This window comes from Mastomys coucha, unplaced genomic scaffold (assembly GCF_008632895.1).
Source record: "Mastomys coucha isolate ucsf_1 unplaced genomic scaffold, UCSF_Mcou_1 pScaffold11, whole genome shotgun sequence".
NCBI lineage: Eukaryota > Metazoa > Chordata > Mammalia > Rodentia > Muridae > Mastomys > Mastomys coucha.
In genome coordinates, this window is record NW_022196893.1 from 2,575,196 (window position 1) to 2,600,389 (window position 25,194).

General features: G+C 40.6%; 1 protein-coding gene and 1 long non-coding RNA gene across 5 annotated transcripts in view; one reads left to right on the forward strand and one right to left on the reverse strand.

Moving 5' to 3' along the window:
- Col22a1 (collagen type XXII alpha 1 chain) overlaps positions 1 to 25,194 on the reverse strand; it is a 248,131-nt gene that overhangs the window by 38,101 nt on the left and 184,836 nt on the right. Inside the window, exons 47-51 of the mRNA XM_031345491.1 lie at positions 17,220 to 17,273; positions 14,764 to 14,817; positions 10,181 to 10,234; positions 6,293 to 6,346; positions 594 to 647 (exon numbers count right to left, since the gene is read on the reverse strand). Coding sequence (XP_031201351.1) covers positions 594 to 647; positions 6,293 to 6,346; positions 10,181 to 10,234; positions 14,764 to 14,817; positions 17,220 to 17,273 — 270 coding nt within the window. The remainder of the gene's footprint in view (positions 1 to 593; positions 648 to 6,292; positions 6,347 to 10,180; positions 10,235 to 14,763; positions 14,818 to 17,219; positions 17,274 to 25,194) is intronic.
- The window catches only part of LOC116073526, a 66,279-nt gene that overhangs the window by 36,182 nt on the left and 4,903 nt on the right, over positions 1 to 25,194 (forward strand). Inside the window, exons 4-8 of one of the 4 annotated variants that reach the window (XR_004111848.1) lie at positions 5,708 to 5,791; positions 22,223 to 22,338; positions 22,984 to 23,209; positions 23,828 to 24,055; positions 24,267 to 24,330. This is a non-coding gene — a long non-coding RNA (uncharacterized LOC116073526). Of the gene's footprint in view, positions 1 to 5,707; positions 5,792 to 22,222; positions 22,339 to 22,983; positions 23,233 to 23,827; positions 24,056 to 24,266; positions 24,331 to 25,194 lie in introns of those variants that run through there. The other 3 variants (XR_004111853.1, XR_004111852.1, XR_004111851.1) reach the window with 3 other exon arrangements.

Consider the following 25,194-nt stretch of genomic DNA (forward strand, 5'->3'; position numbering starts at 1 on the left):
CCTCCTCCTCCTCTTCCTCCTCCTTCTCCTAACTCTGAATCCAGGCAAGAGATGTCTCCAAGCCCTAGGAAAGGACCTTGAGGTCATAGATAAGTCATCCAGGTATGAGCCTGCCAAGACAACTCAGGAGCTCTTTGTCTTCCCATCTCATTAGGGGTTCCTAAAGAATGTCATTAACAAAAACTAAAAGCAAGAATAAACACCTGCAGGCCAGATGTAAAACATAAAGCTGGGAGGAAGCTTTCATGGGTAGGAACCAGTGTCTCCCACTTGCCTCCAAATTCCTTTCCATACCCACAGGGCCGAAGCTACATGGGCAGCAAAGTGCAGTGTAGAAGGTTGGGAGAACTGATCTTGGAATTCCTGGGCTGTCACCAGATCATTATGTGAGTGAGTTTGGCTGATCAGTTTATCAACCTAAGATACAGTTATGCCAGCTGCAAAGCAGGGCTGTTTTCCATGCAGAAATATGAGAAGAAAGAGACGTGGTGCATAGGACATGACCATGTGTCTGGATCATAGGAGCCCTACAAGATCTCAGAAGAGCCAAGAAGGGGTGGTTTTGGCATGAAGGCAAGTGTAGAATCCCTTACCGGTTCTCCAGGGGGACCTGGTTTTCCATCTCTGCCCTGTTTGCCTTCTTCTCCCTGAAAGATAGACTCAAATTGCTTATTAGGTCGGGGAAAATTAGCAAGAAGGAGGGACAGACACGAAGGCACCCCATGTACATCTCTCTGTGTAACAGTAACCTCATGTGCAGTTAGCTGCACCCGGGTATCTCCCCCAACTCTAAGAGTCTGAATGTCAGTTTCTGAGTGAGAACTTGACATCTGGAAATGCATACTATTCTCTTCCAACCCCTAGACTCTGGAAGTGGTTTTCTGAGCCAGGAATTAACATTCTGAAATGCAGGCCATTTTGCAACTGTATCTTGATTTCTGTTATTTATCTACAACAGCTGCCACTATGGTACTCCCTATGGGCCTTCTTGATGAGAAAGTTGACAGGGTGTGTGTAATAAGAAAGAAGAAATCATACAGCAAAATAACTTATCAGTGTTCCTAAGGCATAATGAGGTATGGAGAAAGAGGGTTGGGGGTTGCTTGGTTCTATAAAGTCCAGTGACTTACACTTCTCTCACAAAGCCAAACTATGATTTCTCTCATGTCCCTCTACCCCAGCTGATCTCAGCTCTAGATGAGGATACTATAACCTTGATGTTTATTTTATAGATAAGAACATAGGGTCTCAGAAGATGCCAAAGATGTCAGAGGAGAGTGCAATCCCAGGCCACCTGAATCCAAAAGAAAGTAACAAAGCTGAGAAAAAAACCCAGTCAAGTAGGATTTAAATTCTACTTGCACCTCTGAGGCATAGAATCTTGGCCTCTTGGTGCCTCTTAACCTAAAAAGACAGAATAAATGTGCCCTGCAGAGTCAGAAGTAACCATTTGCAATGCTCAGCAAAACACTGGCACTGGCCAGTGAGGCAGCCACTCTCACAGACAGCTGCTATATAAGTGTGCACTTTCTGACCTCAGCCTGGAATGCCTGGGCATGGAGGAGGATGCTGCTGCAAGCAATGATCAGAATGTTTTCACCTCTCCAGCCTATCGCCCCACTGCTTGTTTCATTGGTATCTGTTATGTTTTTTATAAATGCTGCTCCCAGCGTTTTACTGTGTGGACTTCAAACAAATGAACTCATAGATCCATCTCCTCTGTGGTTAAAAGCTCAGGGAACATGGAAGAAAGAGCAGGACGACTGTACCAGCCAATGAATTAGGAAATCTGTAAAATTATACCTCCTTGAAATGACAAAGAAGCTTCAGCAGTGATACCACAACAGTACAAGAGCCAATGACACCAATAGACATACTAATGTGGAAGGAAGAAATCGCAGGGAATCCCTGCTAGACAAAGATCTACAGGGAACTAAGGAAGGTTGAAGAGAGAGAAATAGTCTTCCCCAGGTATGGTGACCATGACTAACAATACCAAATGGTCAGCTTTGAAATCATATACACACACAAGCCAAGCAACATGAAATGGACTCAGTGTGTTTATATATTTATGTGCTTATATATTTGTATGTGTATATATAGAGATATATATTTATACATATAGGTATGTTTGTATATATCCATATACATGTGATGTAACAGTAACTAGAGAAAAAAGGACATGAATTTGAAAGTTAGTAGTGGGAGGAGATGAAGATCTGTAGGAGAGAGAGAAGGGAAGGAGAAATGATGTAATTAAATTTTAATTAAAGATGTAAAGATTAAAAAGTTCAACTCTGCAACTGTTCCTCTTTACACACAGAGGCCATGGGAAGGAGAGTCCAGATAGCTATATAGCCAGTTTGATAGAGGTTATAAAAAAGAAGGACACCAGAAAAGCTAGGTTAGAGAAGGCAATGTCTGGGGACTTGTTGGGTGACCTTTTGTCCCTGAATGCAATGACTTTACAGTGTTCTGGTAGCAGAGGGTAGGTATGGGCTCCTATGTAATCTAAGATATAGTAGGAAAACTGACCTTTGGAGGCTATTTGGATGGGCAGTTCCTAACCTGTTGAACCATGGCTTTTTCCCTTTGAATAAGTAGGAATACACTTGTGTCTGTACTGCAGGGTAAAGATTTGATGAAATAACACAAATACAGCAAGCAAGGAGATAGTCCTCAATAAATGGAGAGATTCATTGTTTCACTTCCTGATGTTGGTCCTCAGATGTTAGTGAGCTTGCTGTCTCTTGCATCCCTCAAAGCAGGTAACAGAAGTGGAAGGGGTTCAATTCTACCCATCAGTAATACATGTATACAGTCATATCTGTCTGCAACTGCTTCAGCCTGTCACACTTTTTTCATTAGCCCTGTCAATTTTCTCCGCATACAAAACTTGACCTTGACTGATCCCCTGTTACCTCTTTCAGGAAGCTCTAGTAGTTTTATTAGTCCAGCTTGGGTTGTCCATCCTTAATTCCCTACGATCCAGTGTATAACTTAGTGCATCTTGTTCTATACCAATGATTTTCCCTCTTTGAATTGTCTTCTCATGTAACTTCAGTCTACTGTAGAACTGGGACTTTGAATATGCAGCTCAGGAGCTTGTGATCATTCATTTGACACTCACTTGCCTTGTCCCACCATTTAGCCCAGACTGATAAAGAATTAACTTGGCACCATTAAGGAAGTTGTATGAAGAGTGATAGAGAAACAAGAGATGTTCACTGCCATGCCCTCAGTTCCATGACAGGACTTTCAAAACCTAGTATTAAATTTGGGTTTCATTTTTACTTTTATTTTTATTAATGTGTATGTGTACTTCTATTTGCCACATCTATATGGATACCCACATTAAGTCAGAAGAAGGCTTTGAATCTCCTAGAATTGCAGTTGGTTGTGAGCTTCTTGATGTGGACACTGGCAATCGAACACATGTACTCTAGAACAGCCAGCACTCTTAAGAGTTAAGTCATCTTCCAGGCTCTGCTCTTAAGTCTAGCTCAAGCTCATACCTAACCCTGCTAGGAGGTAATGGGCATGTCTCAGAAGTACATGTTGTCTGATGGTGTGCCTTAGTAATCAGTGGGATACATTCATGTGTGGAAAGTTCTATGTGCATAGCAAACAATGATGAACTCCATGCACATTGAAGCCAGTGATTCTCAGTGTCCAGGTAAAAGGTAAAGGAAGTGTCTGATAGAAATGAGGTGTCTTCCTTGATAGAGGAGGAAAAATTAGCTGAAGTGATTGTGCTGCTGGTAAGGGAACTAAGAGAGATGAGCTGGAGATAAAGGAAGGAAGGGTAATGTGGGCTAAGAAAGAATCCATAGCCTTATTATGTCCCTTATACAAAAGCCACAGGGAAGAGGGCCCACATCTCTGCACAGAAAAAAGTTAGTGCAAGCCCAGTCTTGGTATAATGGTGGCAACAGGCACTAAAAGGTAGTAATATGATTACGGTTACACTAAAATGGAAGAGAAAAAGAGGGCTGGGTAAGTAGTGACAGCGTGGAAAGTAAAATCTTTGACCTCAGTGTTAAAGGTCAGATAGGAGAAGAGTGGGGAAGAGGATTGGGCGGTACGATTATTTCTAAGGCTTCCAGCCTCTATCTAGTTTTGTTTTATATTAATTAAATGGGTGGGTACAAACTCAAACTGGAGCCAGGCAGTGGTGGTGCACACCTTTAATCCCAGCACTTGGGAGGTAGAGGCAGGCAAATCTGTGAGTTTGAGGACAGCCTGGTCTATAGAGTGAGTTCCATGACAGCCTGGGCTACACAGAGAAACCCTGTCTCAAAAAAACAAAAAACAAACAAACAAACAAACAAATAAAATAAAACAAAAATAAAACAAAAACAAAAATCAAAAAACCCTCCAACTGGAGATTTTCTTTATTCGCCTTTACCATTCATAGACACAAATTGCTACTCATGTATGAGCTACATGGCATACCAATCTCCAATACTGTAGTTCACATAAGCTCCACACTGCTATTTCAAATCTATGAACATTGACAGGTTACAATGTGAATGGTTACACATGGTTTTCATGGCAGCTACCTAGGAGAGGCCTCCTCCATCTGTGGCCATGCCTGGTAGACAGTTGAGCAGGAAGGGACCTCAGAGAGTTAGTCACCCACGCTTACAGTTCTTTTATTACTCACTGCTGTGTGCTGAACACAAGCAGATGCCCTCATCAGAGAAACTGAAACATACATAATACAATTTCCAACTACTTGTCTTTATTACATTCCCTAATCTAGTATTTAGGAACATCCTAACTACAGATACTGAATGACAATAAAAAGAGTATGACCAGCACCAGGGTGGAGATTCAGAAACAAAAGAAAGAGACCAAGAACTCACCATGGCTGAGAAGGAAGCAGGAATGAAATCCAATATCTGGGATTGGAGTTAATTCCAAAGGTTTCAACCATGGGGCTGTAAATCCCTAGCATGTTCAATATACTAGGTCTGATCAGAGTCCGTAAATATAATAACAACAGATACATATATGTGTGTACACATATATGATTACATACACACAGACATACATATATACATATATACATATATGTATAATACATATGTGTACATATGTATAATACATATGTATATATGTGTATATATAATACATATATATACATACATATACATATATTTTATATATTATACATTATATATATATATAAAATAAACCCAAAGAGGAGGAAAACAGAAGGCAAATTGAATTAGGGTATCAGGATGTGACTCAGTGGTAATTTGCCTAGTGTATATTAAACCCTAGGATCCATTCCCAGTACCCAAGACTTCAAGAGCATCAACCAGTGAAAAGGGGTAATCAGAGGTTGTTCTGAGAAGACAAAGTGTACATACAAAATCCCTGTGGTTTAGAGGGGATCGTTTGTGGCAGGAGAGATGATAATGTGTTCTAGGAGCCAAAAAAAAAAAAAAAAGTGTGGCTGGAATAAAGGAACACATTTTAAGGAACAGGAATGGGATTCTGTGAGGAGTCAATCATAAGACCTCATTCTCATGAGAGAAAGACTTTCCAGACAGACAATTAGTATAAGTAGAGATCCCAGCCCTACTAGGGTGTATATTAAATTACAGAGCTGAGAGCAACCATTTGTGTGAGGTCATTTTGCAGCATGTATCAAAAACCTTGGCTATAATTACAATATAACAATTAAACTCCACTCTAGGGTATCCTCCTAAAGGAATCAGAGAACTGCTCTTCATGTGAAAGTGCCCACTCTGTTTTATGAGGCAACAGAGAAATATCACAGGTAATGTGGTATCTATTAAATATTATATGTAAATTTTATGAATATGTAACAGCAGCACTGTATATAAATTAAAAAACATTTACATGCTGTGAATGTAGAGATTCATGTAGGCATGTGTATATTTGTGTATCTATACAAGAGAGAAAATAAGAACTATTTAAATCAATAAAAACCCACCAAGTTTTAGCACACAAAGGGATTAAGATGTGTCCCACTCAAGCTTAGATGTCTAGAATAATCAGGTTAAAATTTATTTTTCTTCTAATTTTCTAAAATACCATAAATTCGACTAGTGGCCAAACCTTGTTCTTACAATGCATTCTGCTGGGGGAAAGGGGAGAATTAAAAAGACAGCATCTCCCTTACCACAGGCTATCCTTAAATCCCGCTTCACCTCCCTAGTGCTGGAATTATAGATGCACACTACCACACCTGACTGAAATACATTTTTGTTTACTTATTTTTCTGATGAGAAACCAGATTCTTTAAAGTGGTACTTACTGGGATTCCTGGGATGCCAGACGGGCCTTGAGGACCCGGAGGACCTTCTTTGCCCTGAAAGAGCCAAGACATTAAAAACATCATGAAATCTTGGGTCAGCTGGAAAGGAACATTATTAACATTTATTTATTTATTAACATTAACTTCCAGCTTGTTCAGGAAATAAATCTCACAGGGACTTGTCCTGTGAGATGGAAGGAGCTTGGTTAAAAGATCCTGCAACCTCCTTGCTTCAGAGGCTATACCCTTCTCGAGGGCTGTGTTATCTTCAACAGAGCATGCCCACACAATGCTGGTGTAGGCAGACAAAGTCTACATTATAGAGGCTTGAAGAATCCAACTTCAGATGACTGTCAAGGTTTGGGGCACTGGAGTTCAAAAGCCATGGCTCCAGATTCATTCCAACAGCTGTCTTTTTCCATAGCATAGCCTAGGGCTTCGGGGTGTGGCACTTACAGAAACCAGCTCAAGTAAAAGGCTGACCCAGAAACCTGTGTGATCCATGTTTTCATTGTGTTCATTGTGTATTTTCCCCAGAGACTTCCAAACCTTTTTTCCAGAAATAGCTGCCAGTCATTATCCCCTCCATGAAAAGCATACGGTATTTTCAAAGTCCATTTTGCCAAATTGCATCAATTAGCACATCGTTTCTCATCTTGTTCATGATGGACATAGAGCTGCTATTGTTCTGATCACACTGTTCAACTTCCTATCACCCCATGTTTCTGCCATAAGTATGAAGGACTCTTGATGACTTTCTAACTCCCTCGTAGGACAAGATTCTCACACCAAACTTAACCCTCTAATCACATAAAGTGATATTTTAAAGGGTTACTATTTTGTCCTCAAAATGTAAGCGAAAACAAACAACAGGGTTTATTCCACATTTATACAAATGTTACAAAAATGGTCCCATCAGGGGACTAAAGCACTCATCTCTTATTAAGCTATATTTTTGTACTGCATCTAAACCAAATGGCTGGGTTTTTTATTTTGTTTTGTTTTGTTTTGTTTTGTTTTTGCCAGTTCTAAACTATAAATAAGATAGCAGCAACACATGCTTACAACACAGAGGAATTGATTGTTTTACAGATTCTTGAATTGGTGCAGAAGGGATCATGCTTTACTTTTATCATTGTCAAAAAATTCAGCAAGGTATTCACACTCCTCATATGCATCTAAAAAGCTTCTTGTAATTCTAAAAAAATATAGAATGTGATACGCCTTTGAGTTGATTTCAGTTTGTGGTGCATTGTGGCATTTACAGAATTGTGTTGCAAGAAATTTAGGCCTATCTGAACACATGGCTTCTTAGACCAACACAAAATGAACAAACCAGTGAAACACAGCATCCATCTTCCCCCTGTTACGGCATCTACCATGGTATGTTCGAATAGTGTGAATATACACATTAGTATGGAACATTTGTTCAGCTAACATGGGGAAATTTAGATGCCAATAATGGAGCATTCTAGATACCTTCCTGGATGCTCATGGTTCCAAAAAAACCTTAAAATGGAAGAATAGTAATTCCAGAACAGGGTAAACAATTTCTTGTCCTCTGCTTGCTCTTGCAAATCAAGTTTTATTAGCAGAAATTCATATTCTATTCGTATATGTACTATCTATGGCATGTGTTGCCTTACAGGAGCTCAGCTGAGTAGGTACAGCAGAGAACTGTGCCTCACAATGTGTGAGCTGTTTCCTCTTTGTTTCTTCATAGATTAATGTTTACTAAGCCCTGGGCTATCTTTCTCTTGATTCTCAGGTGAAGGAAGCAAGTTTAGGAGAAGACTCTGCCTCTTGACTCCCTGGCCAGCATAAACACTTCTCTAATATTTGCAAAGCAGTTCACTTGTCAGAGAGACTAAGAGATAAACACAGTAAACAGAAATTCTCTAACTAGCCTTCAGCTCCATATTCTAACACACAGAGCCAGCCCCACTAATCTACCAGAATACCCTGACCCGGTCTTCATCACAGAACTGCCATGATCGCAACTTAGCACCACCAGAACTGAATGCTCAAAAGGTGACACAGGACTTTCCCCCTTAAGTTTGCTTGTACAAATCACTTACTGCACTGCAGAAATGAACACACTTAAATATTTATTAAGCAACTAATTGAAGTCAGGCAGAATGTAGAAAATAATGACTTTTCAAAATTAAGTCCTGGCTTTGAAACTACAAATTCCTTGCTATATAAATATATAGCTATAATACAGCTATAAAAGAGCAACAAAGCTCCACCAACCTAAAATTCTACACTCGTATTGCTTTAGAAGAGTTGTTACATCCTCAAAACTTTTAGTAGCAAAGAGAGGCTATTTACTATTACATCATGTAAAAGTAATTATAAGAGGTGATATTTGGGGGCTCAACATCATACTTCTGCCCTTCAAATAATGTCACAACAATGGCAAGTACTTAATACATTTTAATTTAAAACTGAGAATAATTAGGATTGTATGAACTGTTTGTATCCATATTACCCAGCCAACATTGTTTCATGTAAGAAAACTTTGACCCTATCCCAACTTAATATTTATAGTAATCTATCAGAACTATGGACAGCTCCAACTGCTCCCATAATTTACCAAGGGGTCCCATGATAGAATCAAAGTCTTATTTAATAGAGTTTAATTTGTAGCAATGTAATGATTTTACAACTGGGCTCAGTATCTTATTCTCCGCAGGCAAACAGTCCATTAGTTTTATTGGGAAAATCTTTTATAGTCTTAGAATCAATAAGAAGCTGCCTGCAGTGTTTTCTATCCTGGGATTTATGCATGGGTTGTTTCAAACGGATTGACCGCAGGATGATCCTACAAAGGGCCTTGGGGCCGTCGGTTATTCAATCTCAGTGCCTCATGGTGAGTTGGTATGAAATAGGAGAAGGAACAGCAAACTAATAGTCTTCAAATTGACTTAAGTCTCAAGCAGAACATTAATTTCCTGTTTGCCTTTGTCTACTGGGCACCACTTCTCCATGCTGGCCTAGAAGGATGTGGTGTTGCTAACTATACCCTAAGGGCCCTTCTGAACATCAGCTTGCCAGAATTATAAGAGCAAGAACACGCCCTCATTCTCTGTGACTGTGCTGCTGAGCTTCCTGTAACCAGCTGTTGGCTCTGACTCTTCCATTAAAATGTCAAGTGCTTCTCCACTCTCACTTTCCTAATTTATAGAACAGCTGTAATGATTCAAGGCTTCTCTAACTTACAAGGCTGAAATGGCTGGAGAGAAGCCAGAAAGAATGAAGGGTATTGACATATTAGATATATCTTTGAATGTCATACATGAATTCAACAAGCACTATGCCTCCTGACCTGTTGTTCAGCTTTTGCTTGTGGCACCTAAGCCAGATGTAATTCTAGAAGCTTTCTGCAAAGAAAAGAACTCTGAGTTTTAAGATAAAAACTTCAACTATCAACCACAACAGCTAGGATTTGGAAACTTTGACCAATGACCTTCCTTTCTGATTTTTTACCTTCCTCTGGAAGAGTTGTGGTAACAGAGCTGTCTCCTGCTTGATACACACTTGAGCATATCACAGCACAGGCTGGGCTTCTCCCACTCACCCTTGGCTACTAAGAGAAGAAACTACTCTGACAACGAGAGCTGGAATGTCCATTCAGAGCTTGTTTGCACTGGGTAATCACAGGTCACTGGACGACTCTATCAGAACCTCCACTTTAATGGTAATGTAATAAGACATCTAGCAAAAGGCTTGCTTGCATTTTCTCTTCAAAAAACTATGGCCCTGAATGGAACATCAGGAATGTGGGGACTCACAACTGGAGAGGAAGGGAACAAAGTTGATGAACATGGGGCTCTAAAAAGTCCTTTAGAGCAACTTAAGGATGATTCTGTCTTGGGCAGCACTTACCGGAGGCCCTTGAGGTCCTGGTGTCCCTGCCACACCTGCATTTCCATCTGCTCCCTACAAAGAAAGACAAGGCAGAAGACCAGTTTCAAGTACAATTGGATTGAAGCTAGAGAGGCAGCTATGTTTCAGGAAGGGGCAAAGCACTGACCAGCCAGTCACCCCTAAGGCAACAGAAAAGCTTCACAGTGGTAAGAGACTTCCCAGCTAAAGTTATGAGGGGACATACTAGGACATAGATCAATAAGTGAACACCTGGATCTATCTTATTGGAGAATAGGGAGAGGATCACTAGTGTCAACCTATGGATGAAGAGAGATATAGTTACAAAGATGGAAGAAAAGGTCCAGAGAAATAAGCAAGCTCCTGAAATATATTGGATACTCAGTCAAATTTTTGAATAATAAGATGGGAGTAGAGGCATACCAGCTAGGAGATGAAGGGAGGCATTCTCTTTTAAAAATTATTCTTTCAGGGCTGGAGAGATGGCTCAGCCGTTAAAGGCTAGGCTCACAACCAAAAATTATTCTTTCATATGTAAAATCCTGTCTGGAGTTTCCCCTCCCTCCTCTCCATCCCCTCCCCTAAGTCTCTCCCCATCTACCTCCCTCTTCCCCAGATCCACCTCTCGGTCTGTCTCCCCTCAGAAAAGAATAGGCTTTCGAGGGATATCAACCAAATACAACATAACAAGCTACAATAAGACTAGGCATATACCATCACATCAAGGCTGGGTAAAGTAATCCAATAGGAAGAACAGGGTCCCACAAGGAGGCAAAAGAGTCAGAAACTTCCCCACTCCCACTGTTAGGAATCCCACAATGACACCATGCTACACAACCATAACATATATGTAGAAGACCTAAGTCAGACCCTTATCGGCTCCCTGATCTTTGCAAGCCTCCCCCCGCCCAAGTCCTGGTCAGTTGATTCTGTGGGCCACCTTTTGTGGTATCCCTGACCTCTCTGGTTTCTCTGCCCTTCAATTTCTTCCTCTTCTTCCTCTGCATCACTCCCTAAGCTCCACCTAATGTTTGGCTATGGGTCTCTGCATGGCGAGTAGTTCTTTATATGAATTTAGGCATTTGCCTCTTGCTGCATGTGATCTATAAGCTTAGTTTCTTTCTCTATGAAAGTTTGGAAGTTGTTTACACCTTAAGAAGATGGGGAATGTTTAAGACTCAGAAAAAGTGCTTAGTACAGGACAGAGGGATTAGCTCAGACAGAATCTCAGACTCAGAATTCTGAGTGTGTGTCCTGCCTCTCTACTCCATAATCCAGTGCAGGTTACCTTGCCCTTCAATATCCCAGCTCCATTGTAAAATGAAGACAAAAAGGATTAGCAGCTACATGTGGGTTGTTGAATATGTTGAAAAAAGGCAATACATATAAAGAACTAGCCATCACCAGAAACACCCCAAGGACACAATGGGCACAATGACCCATCTGATATCACATGTTTATCATCTAATATCATGTGTCTATCATGCATCCAAGGAGCAGCCACAGTAGTTATTGACTAATCATTCAAGTATGAACAAAAATATTCTCACAGAACTTTATTGATAACTAACTGTTCAGTGGCCTTTAATTAATTTAAATGTATTGGTTGAGTGGTTATTTTTTATAGGTGCTAACCATGCTATATAGGTACAGAGAAGTAACCATATTATAGCCTTGCATTTCAGAGAAACTTGGTATTGCAAATATAGCTGATTTCCTAGGGACTGTAAATTCTTAGGACGGAATGCTGTTTGATTTGTCTACATCTCTTCAACTAGATAAGAAGCAAGGTACTAGTCATGAACGATAGGAAAATCAGTAATATTTCAACAAATAGCATGAGGTTCTTAGTGAAATTTCACATGTAACCCAAAACTACCAAAATAATGTAGCTTTTATCTCAAATCTGAATTTTCTATACAAATTTAGCAAAAATTTCTTCCCCCACACCCTAGATTTTGAGGAATTGGAATCAAAAGGAAAGAAGGAAGGTGGTAAAGATTTTATCTGATGGAAGGACAGAGAGGAGAAAATAAACAATGAAAGAGCTGTCTGGGCTTAGAGCCTAGATCATAGAATACTGACCTGCCAAATAATAAGCACGTATACATAATTGTCCATCCTGGTTATGTGTCTTTTGTTGAATTGCTTCTGTGGCATGAGCCACTGAATCTAAGTGCTGACTCATCACCTAAGCTCCAGCATAGCAACACTAGGTGTGGCATTAAACAGAAGCTCAGTAAGCATCTACTTAAGCTGAAAGCATTCCTCAATTGGAAACAGACACAGTGACTGCTGATTGCAATTGCCTCTATGTCTCAGACTCACCATTCAACATGAGACTCCAAAGCCAGGATCTGTGCCTTATGGCTGTTATGGTCTTAAGGAAATCTAAATTATTGTGATTTCTGGCAAGAAGGTACTAAAGCCATGTTCTAGCTTTGGAACCATCAGAATGAAGAGGGGAAGAAGGTGTGATCCTCAGCTGAAGAAGTGCATTTGGAAGTTAGCACTATCATGACAAGACATTATTCATCAATGAACTGATTTTTAATAAAGCCATCTGTCTCTCATATGTTCCTCTTTAATAAGTATGGGTACCTTTCCCAAGTATACACTGGAGTCCCACCTTTGTCAGGATTTTCTCTGCCTAATTTTTAGATCTAACAATAAAATGGATGTGCTGGTTATTTTATTTATTTATTCAGTTTGACACAAGCTAAAGTTTTCTTAAAACTTTACCGTATTGGACTATATGCATGCCTGTGGAATATTTTCTTTACTAATGATCATTATGAGAGGGCCCAGCCCACTTAGGACAGTATTGTCCCAAGAGAAGTAGTCCTAGGTGCCATAAGAAAGCTGGGTGAGCAAGCTATAGACAATAAGTCAGAAAGTAGAATTCTTCTATGGAAGGCTCAATTACCCAGTATAGGGAGATGTCAGAACAGCTAAGCAGGAGTAGGTGGGTTGGTGATCAGGGGGAGGGGATGGGATAGGGGATTTTCAGAGGGGAAACCAGGAAAGGGGATAACATTTGAAATGTAAATAAATAAAGTGCCAGAGAGAGAGAGAGAGAGAGAGAGAGAGAGAGAGAGAGAGAGAGAGAGAAAGGAAGAAATAATTCTAATTCTTCTAAGGTCTTTCCTTCAATTCTTATTCCATGTCCCTGCCTTGAGTTCCTGCTCTGACTTCCCTTGGTAATGGAATGTGAGAATGTAACCTGGGATGTGTGAACCAAATGGTCCTTTATTCTCCTTGCTGCTTCTGGTCATGGTGTTTTATCACAGCAATAGAAAGTTTACTGGAACAATAAGCAAATATAATACAACATAATTTAATAAGTAAAATTATAAATCTTTAAGGAATTTAAAAATTCTATGCAATAGTTCAATGGCAGCAAATTAATCAGCCCCTTATCATTTCCTCCACAAAAGCCCATAGCCAAACAAGATCAGTCGGAATTGAAGCTGAGGGATTACAAAAGCTGTTGAAATCAGGAGTGGGGAGATTGTTGATATCAAAGATTTAAAATGAACTTTTCATTCTTTGAAATGACTTATGAACTTAGCATAGATATCTACTGGGAAGGGCCAATCACTGTTTCAAGTTCTTATGTAAGAACTTCATTAAACAAATATGCTTTTAAAGTTTGATTTATTTCAATAAATTATTACAACTAGAAGTCAATGAGTTGCTACTTAAATAGGCAAAGCATAGCTAAAGAGGTGGTCCAATGTCTAAAAGTACTTTCTGCTTTGTAAATCTTTAAAAAGCATAAAAGACAAAGCAAGCTTAATTTCCTAACTTTAACTTCATAATCCAAACTGACTCTCTTTTTCACAATTTATTTTAAAATCCGGTTTTCTCTTTGGTACAGGTTCTTTTTCTGTGGGCTTTGAGTCATTTGGAGTAGTCTTGCTTGCATGGTCTGAGACAAAGATGTTCACAGAGAATCTGTGTAATCTCTGGGGTCCTGGGCTCAGCGGGGATAGTAATTGCCATGGCTTGTTGTCATGGCTACCTTCGATCAATCTAGGGACTGCAGCAGTAGTTGGCTCCAAGCAGAGAAACAACATGACTAATCTGTGGTTACAGAATGGTATTGAGCCTCTGTGTCCAGGCCTTGGCCAAGCTACTACAAGAGCAAAAAAAGGTATTTTCTTAAGTGGCACAATAAATTGGATATTTTGGTTAACAAAAAATGCCAGAGAATAATAATTAGTGGTTAAAAAGAATAATACTGAACAATAATTTGTGAATATTAGTTATTGATTATAAGACACTGGGGAGAATATGGGCTTGTATGGGCATCTTCAAGTTCTATATAAAGGAGTTCTTTATGGAGCATCCTAACCTTGAAACACTGGCTTCATCAATTTGTGCCAGGGACCCCCAGGCACAAGAACACCCACCCAAATCCCTCAATATTCATCCCATTCATGTCCTTCTCATCCCTGGGTGCTTTAAGGGTAAATCCATCCCTTCAAATAAGATAGGTCCAATGTGATGCAGTTTTCAGAGAATAAGGACACATTCCTCGAATGCCAAAACTAAGAAATAAAGGTCATTATTCTACTTACTGGAGGCCCAGGATTCCCCGGTGGGCCCATGAAGCCTGGAACTCCAGGGTGACCCTAGGAAAACACAGGAGATAATTCTTTAAAAGTGACTCATTACAAAAAAAGTTTTCTACTTGAAACAAATAGCCAGTCTAGAGTCAGGCTCCTAAGCCCAGTGACTAACATGGTTGAAAACTCTGATCACAGATGGTCTCTTTTCCATGTAACTTTAGAGACTGCAAAGAAAGTGCCTCATGATATGTATAAAAATGAATATGTCTTGAATGAGTATTTGCTTCTGCATCACTGAGGTGGGGAAAAGGCATAAGGTAGTGGCTTAAGATGCAGATAAAAACAAGAGGTATGGTATATTAAAGCTCTTACACCTAAATGAAACAGGAAAAATATTTCTATTATACTTCCAGTCTTGCAGATACACATATAGTGTCCCACTAAAGAAGAACTAAAAGAAATTTAAATGGGCATGTATATATACACAGAGTTATCACTTCTGCAAGGCTTGGTTCCAGGATATCTTCCCAATAACATCAGAATTGAAGAGCATGTCAGGGCCCTTGTACAGAATGATCTTTGTCTCATACACACCTGTTCATATACTTTAAATAATCTCTGGACTACTTGCAACACTCACTGCAATGAAATACTAAAGAAAGTGTTGTTATCACATAAGGAAAACTCCTAAAAACATTTTCAGTCATGGTTTATTCTATGGTTATCAAGGTCAAAAATATAAAGAACTAATTCATCTCTCTCTCCCTCTCTCTCTCTCTCTCTCTCTCTCTCTCTCTCTCTCTCTCTCTCTCTCTCTCTCTCTCTTTCTCTATCCCTTTCTCCCTCTCTCTCTCTGTCTCTCTCAATCCCCCCATGTGTGCGTGTGTGTGTGTGTGTGTGTGTGTGTGTGTGCACGCTTAGGGACATATATTATCATGCATAGGCCAATGATCAATTTCCAGTAATACTTCTTAGGTGCCATCCCCCTTAATTTTTTGATATAGGTTTCTCATTGCCCTGGGATTTCTCAAGTAGACCACACAGGCTAGTTAGAAAATCCATAGGAGGCCCTGTCTGCACCATCCTAGTGCTGGGATTACAAGTCCAGGTCACCAGTGGTGAACCTGTTAATGTTTTTCTTTACATGGAAGTGGCTGAGGATGAAGATAAAAACAAGAAAGATGATATCTTAAAGCTCTTATAACTAAATTGAACATGAAAACGATCTTTTTATACTTCCAACCTTGCAGAAGTGCATATAGTATCCCACTAAAGAAGAAAGTAAAGAAAATAAGAATCAAACTCATACCTCATCTATGCTTCCTTAACAGAATAAGCTAGGAATAATTTACTTATGACATCAATATTTTGATACTATAACAGAAATATTATATTTCCACATGAGGAGTTTCCTGTGAGTTACAGAATGGGCTCTTCACTCTTTATAAAGTAGAATTTAGAATCTAACATTTAGTCTAGTACAACAACGTTAAACTACAGAACAATACCAAAGAAATTCTTTCTCTCTCCTACCCCTCAAAACCTACTATTGGAAAGCACAAACAATACTCAGTACAAGGCATAAAGTATTTATTGCTGACATGTACCCTGTGGCATGATAACCCAGATGCCTTTTGTTTCTCTAAATACAGGGGAGCAAACCTTAAGCATGGCTCTCATGCAGCTGGATGCATAAGGAATATTGGCTCAGCAGCTCACCCTGCACTCACATGTATCAGTAAGCCCTGAGATCAGGATCCACCCATGCTCATTGTGTACCTCAGGTTCTGGAGCAGTGCCTGGTGGGGAATTTATTACTGTGAGCACTGGACCTAGATGCAGACCAATGTGAAAGCAGAAAGGGAGGGCTAGTACAGGGTAACAAAGAGAAGGAAGGGGTAATAACAGAAGAGGAGACAATCTACAGCAGCGACTGTGCAAGCACTAAGGCTGTGCGGAATCAGCCAGAACTACTAGCTGGAGGACAGTAGGGAAGCAGTACTCCAGATCCACAAAAAGAACAGAGTTTTGGTACTGGTGCCATCTTCCTATGTATTAGGAGAGGGGTCCAGCTAGTCTGAGGTGGCACTGATTAGCTCAAGGAGTGTTGCAAAACAAATATTACAAACAAAATTCAAATATTACTATGAGAGTATAAAGAAGGGCTCAAGAAATGGTGGGGGGGGATAAAAGGATGTTTCCTAGAGAATGATAAAAGCTTTCATAAGGGAGAAACAATCAGGAAGAGAGGGGGAGAAAATGGACAGATGTAGGCTTCTCAGACAACTGGGAGATGGAACAGGATGAGAGTAAACAGAGAGGTCAAGACGGAAAGCAGGAAATCAAGATTCAAACATTCCTCTGCAGGCACAGAAGAGACAAAGATGGCATCAGAAGCAGTGAGTAGACACTAAGTGAGGCCCTTCTTACAGTGTGAGCTTCTTCATGACAGAAATTGGCCTTACCTGATCACCTTTCTGTCCCATCTCACCTTCTGCACCACGCTCTCCTTGGCTTCCCTGGGAAGGAACACAGAAAAGACAAGTCAAGCCACAGAAAATTTCACTAGAGTTACACTGTAAATATGAATGCACACTTTAGTGCTTTTATCAGTTCTTCAAATTCTTTATCAAATCATTGCTGCCAACCATGGTAACAGTAGACAGAAGCAAGCCTTGCTTGAAAGATTCCCAATAAAATTGTTTAGCAGAGTTTCAGATCCCACAGTGGAGCAAAAGAAAACAAACAGGGCTGAGAAGAATGCAGTTCTGAGCCATGAGTATGAGTATGTCATGTTACTCCTAATCTTAACAAAGTGATGGATGGAAGATATCGCAGAAGGATAATGGTCCTATATGATATTTGTAGCCATGGTGAGAGATGGGTCAGAAGGTCCAAGCTGAGGGAAAGAGAGCATCAAGAGGAAAGTGAGGTCTTCTATGGATGTGAGACAGAGGCAGAAATGAGCATCAGTAGGTCTTGAAGATCAGATGTGTAAGAAGGGTAGGGTAGGGATCTTATAAGCTTTTCCCCCCATACACTTCGACAGGTTCATTGCTGTCATTCTTGTTCAGTTCATGTTTGGCAGTCATGTTGGTATTTTTTTAATGTTTTGAGATAGAATTTCATAATGCTCAAACTGACCTCAATGTCATATATAGTTAAGGACAGCCTTGAACTCCTAATTCTTCAGCCCCCACAAGTGCTAGCATATGGATATGGTCACTTGATTCAGTATATTTAATATGTCTTTTGCTTTGGGATTTGGGTTTTGGGGTTCTTTTGAGGTTTTGTTTTGTTTTGTTGTTTGATTGGTTTGGTTTGGTTTAGTTTTTTTTTTTTTTTTTTGGTTTTTGTTTTTGTTTTTGTTTTTGTTTGGTTGGTTTTGTTTTGTTTTTGAGACTATACTCCAGGCCATCCTAGAACTATGTAGCCCGATTTGACCTTAAACTCACAGTGATGCATCCATATTGCATCATGACTACTGGGAATACAGGAGTAAGCCACCACACATGGCGTTTGGTTTATTAGATTTTTTTCTAAGGCAGGGTTTTATGCTGCAGCTGGCCTGAAACTTACTCTGTAACCTGGCCTGGGCTTAAACTTTCATCGCCACTCCTGCCTCAGCCTCCCAAGTGCTAAGATTGCTGAAACAAGCCACAATACCAAATTTACTTACCGGATTAGAAACTGCATTTCACCAAACAGCAACATTTCCGTTTCTTTAAAATAACCTACTGAGCTATGAAGAGTCCTTGACAGTGAAATCAGTCCAGCACTGGTTTCATTCCTGTCCTTCTTCATCTCTGTATCCTTAGGTAGGTTATACCCCTTCCTAGACTCTCAATCTGCCATCTAAAAGGATTAGGGGTGGGGAAAGGGCAATGTATGAGAATCCAGAGCCCAGCAGTTTTCTCATGATACGTGGAGTCCAGCCCTCCTTCCATTCAGCTTATTCTAGCACACAGCAGCTCATTGATGTCATGGCTGATTGCTAATGACACTCTACCCCACAGTCCCTAGACTGTGCTATGAATCATTGCTTATAAAGCGATAGGTGTCACTGTTTAGAGGAAGGAAGAAAATAATTCACAGGAAAAAACTGATTCCATCACCTTTGCATGCTATTATATCTAAGTACCTAAAGTTGGCATTCTATCTGCACCACTTTATAATCAAAGAAGTGTCACCGTGCTTCACACTGCCTCACTGACATTCAGGGACAATTGGCCTTAAAGGTAAATGTATTCCTTTCAAATCCCAGTCTTCAGTCTAGCTGTAGAGTGGTTTCAACATTCAGCTGGTGACAATATAAATGCCAGCAGCTCAGGATCTCCATAGTTGTCCCTGTCTCCATGCCCACTACAGACAAAGATCTGCACAAACACAGCCACCTCCAAACATGACTCATTTCCTTCCAGGAAGGGATCTGACATTTCTGGAGTCCCTGCCCCACTGGGAATTCAGTTAGGGCTTTAAAAGACCCTGTTACATGTAACTCTCTGGCTGTAAGCTGAGCTCATGGCTAAGACCTCGGTCCTTGCAGACTGATAAGAAATCTGAGCTAAGAACAGTGGCACCAGCTATAATCCCTACACTTGGGCAGGGAGGGCAGGAGGGGAAGGAGTTCAAGGTACTTTACATAGTGAGTTCCAGAAGGGTCTGGGCAGCGTGAAACTTTGAAAAAAATTTTTAAAGAATCAATCAATAATTAGGTTAATCAGTCATCTAAGGTCACAGAGCATGAAGAATAATAGGGTCTCAGTCTATCTAATTATCAAATATCCAAGTAACTTCTTCCCAACCAAGTCATTTTCCTGACTCTTTCCTGGGGCTATGATGCCTGGTTTAGGTGGTTTATGATTTCCTGAGATTTGATGATAGTGGAGGAGGCAGATCAACCATGTTAACAGCAGATGAGGTACATGGTTGTACACTGAGAATTCAACAATCAAAAGGCAGATCTAAACCCCATCTTCCCAGGGCTTTTATCCTTGCAAAGCTACAGGACCATTTTACTAGCCCAATTCTCTTTGGATGTGTATTAAATACCCTTTCTAACGGCTTCATTCTTGCTTCTCAACTCAGCCCTACACCAAGAACCCGATTCCATAGAATAAATAAATAAATAACAAGGAACTATATCCCTCCACATGCACAGTTTACTTTTGTGCAATTGCGACTAAACACCTGACAGAAAGAGATGAATTTTTTATTTTGGCTCATATTTTCAGGGGTATCAATCATAATGGTAAAAGCATGAGGAAGCAGTACAACCTGTATCAGAAAAGCCATGAAGTAGAGAATGGGGATAGAGGAAGGATCCAGGGCAAGGCATACACCAAGGGCCTGATAACCTGCTTTCCACTGCTGTGTTTTATCACAGCAATAGGAAAGTAACTAATATACAAATATTCTGCCTATTCATTGCCAGGAACTCAATTAAAGCCTTTCTCAGAACCTAGTAATCATCTCTCTGGAACTTAATAAAGGGGGAGGGGTGTACCTCTCTCTCCAGTTCTTGCTGGAAGGAGACTAACATAGGCAGCAGACTGGATCCCAGGCACCAAACCACCCCTGTGATAAAGACTGGAGATGCTTGTGTAAGCCACCTAGCTTACTAATGATCACACAGGTAGCAGGCCCATTTGGAATGAATGTGGTTGATGAATGGGGTGGCATGTCCTCTATCTTAGTACTGATTAGCACTTCCTGAGACACATATGCATGCTGAATTCAACCATACAGACTGAAGTTGTTCTGACTCTCCAGCCTCCCACCTCCCACTCGAGGCTGTGGTGTACATTGTATTTTGAATCAGCATTCAGATAATGATAAGATTGTCTCTTTTTCTATCTTTTCAGAGGAGTTTCTTAGGTTGGAAGGAGACATTAATTTGCTTTTAAATATAATTATAAATTAACAAAATCATGAATTTGGAAAACATGGTACCATTTTGTTTGTGTTTCCATTATTTAGAGTCTGCCTTCATGCTTTGTCCCTTTGTAAATCAAAGTTGCTGGGTCTCCTTGTGGGGTCTGCAAGCTGTGGAGGGTAGGGTGTGAACTCTGCCAGCAAATAAGCCTTTGCTCCTTTCATGAGGCCCAGCTGTGTCCTGCCTAGAAACTCTCCCCCAAGAAGCATGGCAAATCCTGCTTAATCCCTCTGTGCAACTAAAAGATACCTCCTCAGGAGGTATCACAGGCTACCTCTTGTCACACTGACACTGCTTTCTTTAAATCCCTCTACTCTCCTTCAGACATTTGTCTTGCTTGTTATTAAGTCCAATGACTTATGCGCCATGAGGACCACGTTCAGTCATGTGTATTAAATGCTTCCTACATGCTGCGGTTTAAAAATACTTTTCTGTTTGGTTGTGAAGACATTGTTCACTGTTTAGATTTTATAACTAGAGTGATAATTCTGGTTTGGGCTACTAAAATGCAGGAGCAAACCACCTGTCCAGTCAGCATCTTTAAATAACAAACTGAAAAGATCCAGAGAAGCTGACAAAATATCCAATTAATGTAATTAGTAAGTCAATTCGTTCAGGTAACAGAAGGCAGGGAAATTTGGAGAGGTACCAGCTTCCAAAGTCAAGCCTATGTCTGCCAATTTAAGAGCCTCCAGCCACATTATCTTCTCTGTGTGCTCCCATCAAAAGAATGGCCTATGTCTGAGTTCTCCCTATACTGCTTGACTTGGAAGGATGATGTTAAAGGGAACATGTAGTGATAGTCCCCAGGACTGAGCACATGTGAGTGGAAGATGTGCCACTTTATAAAGACAGAATGGGACAAATGGCCCGGATGACCTCTGAAGGATGAGGTTCTTGGATACTAGCTGTCAAAAGAAACAGCAGTATCACTCAGAATTAACTAGAACTTTTCAGAGTGCATGCCTGCTCTCTGGGGTATCTCTAGATCCATTTTAGGGCCCCTTAAGACCCATGACCTGTTTGAGGATGTGAACTGAGCAGGAAATAAAATCCTTTTCAGAGGCAGCTGTTAAACCATCATCATTACCAAGCAAGAGAAGCTCTTACCGCAAACTACAGAAACACATGTTCCCAGGGTTGTCACCATGACTGCCATCTTTTTCCCTGTTCATCCTTTACAAGGTTGGCAAACAGTACAGCACACAGCCCTTGGGCCCTGTCCCTGTCGTTTCTAAAACCAGGATGGAAGCTCTGAAACTATCCATGGTACTAAGCTCCACAGCCCAACCCCCCCTCCCACACACATACACCTTTTGCAGACTGCCTCTACATAGAGGCAGCAGGATGAATCACAGGAAATGCTTGCCAGATACTGAGTCACAGTTGCAAACCAAGGAGCCAGGCCTTCCTGACAATGCAGGGAGACCAGTGAACACTCAAAGTCCTCAGTGACCAAAGGATGATAACAGTGGTCATTGATTCTCTGCCCAGGGGAGCATTTTCTGCTAACAAATTCATCTCTCTGCCCAGAAATTTTGCAAAGATATTGTTTGGTGGACGAGGATACACAAGGAAGAAACAAGTCTGTTTTCTGGAAAGCGCCATGGGACAGAGAAACTGGACACCAAGAACCAAGACACCAACTTGTGAGTGCTCAGAGGAGGCATCAAGTCTTCCTCCATGACTCACTCATCAAAAATGCATGGTGACAAGGGTAGGTTTTTATGCCAGTAGTCTTGCTGCAGGCCACAATAAAGAAGTACTGTTCTCCAATGGGAGCTGTTCTAGGTGCTGGTGCTGGTGTTGCTATTAGAGTAGCTAAAAGTATGGTGAACTATGGACTTGTAGTTCAGCTTCAGCTATACTGTCCTCAGCCTTGGTTTCTGGCATCTTGTCTTGCTAAACTCCAGTTTCCTCACCTGGAAGATGAGACACTTTCCCTCACAGGATCATGATCAGTACTATAGGAGGCCATATCACTTAAAACACTTCTATTGTGGGGGTTGTCCCTGAGTCCCAAAGACTTTTCAAGATCACGACCAGTTATCTACTGGAGGAACAAGACCCGAGCTTTCCAACACAGCACTAAGTTTTGTTCTTTTTCTGGCCATAGCTCTTTCAAAATATTTAAAGAACACCCTCCCTTGGAGTGAATAATAAGAGAACAGAAATGGATACACCATCCCAAAGCATTAGTGCTTCCTGCTGAGTAGAGAAGACAGACAGAGAAAATTGTCTGTTTCCAATGCAGGGAGTGCACTGGCTTGATTGATTCACTTTTGTTTCTCTAGATAAAGACTCCTTCTTCTCCGAGGCCGAGCCTGGCAGGCAGCACAATGGCAGCAAAGGTCAACTAAGAAACAGCTGACATCATTTCTCGGAGTTCTCCAGGGGAATTCATGAGCCTTCCCCGCAGAATCAGAGAGGGAGCCTCATGTGCTTTGAGCAGTAGCACATTCAGTGATGCGACTTTCTTGGTACTGTTCAATGTAAAGCTGCCCTTAGTAAAATCTCCAGGTACTGTGTTCAGTGAAAACAAATGTCAGTTTTTGAAGCCAAATTTTTTAGCTACATTAAGGCCATCTAAATCTTGACCAAGTATATGCATGGATCACAAATGATAGGCATTTGAACTTGCTTAGCAGGGCCTAAGAGACTTAGATAGTTCTCCTCATGACCCATCCTTTGTTACGGTCAGACCACCTATGTTTATCTTATTTGGTTTATTGCTTTGTGATTGTAGTAATATGCAGCTCCGGGAGTCCTGGCTGTTCAGTCCTGGTTCATGCAGAAGATCTGGGCTCAACTTGCAGTACTTATATGATAGCTTACAACTATCTGTAGCTCTAGGCCCAGAGGGTCCAGTGACCTCTTCTAGATTCTACAGGTACTTCATACATGTGGTGTACTTACTTACATTCAGGCAAAATACTTATATACACAAAATAAACATAAATCTAAAATAAGACAACACCATATTGAAGGGTTGGGTCTGAGGCAAGGCAAACATTCACCTTTGAAATTACTGTTTTACATTTATTCATTTATTTATTTTGAGGGTGTCGCACACCACAGTGAATGTGTGCTGTTGAGGGGATGACTTTCCAGAGCCAGGAGTCTCCTTCTCCCATATAGGTTCCAAGGAGCAAACTCAGGACATCAAGTTTGGCAGCAAGCACTTTTACCCACTAAAGCCATCTCACCAGTCCAAGCAATTTGATAAAAAATGATTAGTAACCAAGATTAAAGCACACTCCAAAGAAATATTCTAAAAATCTAAAATCAATTGAGAGAACCCAAAATGAAGAGAATTTAAAAATGTAACCAGAGAAGGCTTCAGAACACCTGGGACTAGCAGAAAAGGTATGAGGACAGCCAGTTATGTATGGGTTGGTCTTGCCTTTGTTTCAATTATTTTTGTCCTTTGTTTTTTGTTTGTTTTGTTTTTTTTATTTTTCATATTCATTTCAAGTTTTCCAATGATACTGCATTAAAATAATCTTCTATCTTCATTACTGAGGTTTCTGGCCAGCTCTAACATTTTATATGTACCATCTTTCTGGCCCTTCCACAGACTGTGACCCCAGGGGATGAGAGAACAATAAACAGACTGAGAGTCTGTAAGTTACCAAGTACTGGTGAGAGCATTTTAACTTCAGTTGTCATGGTGACACTCTTCACTTTATTAAAACAGAAAGGCAGAGAAGTTGAGAAACTCTCCTAAGGTCATATGCCAAGAGTCCAAGCTCATGTCCTGCTTCTGACCTAAAATCCCTGTGATCCACACAATTAGAAGAGTGACACTCCATACAGACAGGACACAGGGAGAGATACAAGGAGATACAAAGAACCAATCCTCCTTCACTATTAACATGGAGGCCACATAGACCAGAGAGGATTCACTTTTGAGCATCAAAGGGGACAATAGTGAGAAGTAAGTCTACCTGTCACGATCCAACCCAGCTTTGTGCATTCTCATCTTATAGCTGAATGCTACACCAAACAGCCTGTGGCTACAGGCCAGTTAACACGTGTTGCAACACTCAGAGAGAATTTCCGTGCCTGCTCTTTGGTTGAGATCATGCTTCTCACCTCCCTTGTGGCCTCTTCCCATTCCTACGGCTTCACATAGCTAACTTTAAATGTGTGCCTTGTGTTCCCATGAGGGTAACAGAGCTCATTCACATTTATGAAGCAGTTGGCTCACTGCTTTTTAATAGATCACCGGTTATTTTATGCATCCTATAATTTAGGTCTAGCACTCCTCTGGAAACTGTTTTATTCTATGTAGTGAAGTTGAAGTATCTGATACTGAATTCATTATTATCCAGGAAGTTCCACATATTCCAGTGCCATTGATAGTCATACTGTGCATGCCACATGTTTTCAGAGGGGAAACTGAGGCTTGCAGGCTGCACGCAGCTTTCCAGGTCACTAGAAAGTCAGAGACACAACCTGAAGCCAGACATTCCAGGTGTTAAGGCCATTTGGCAGTACTTGCC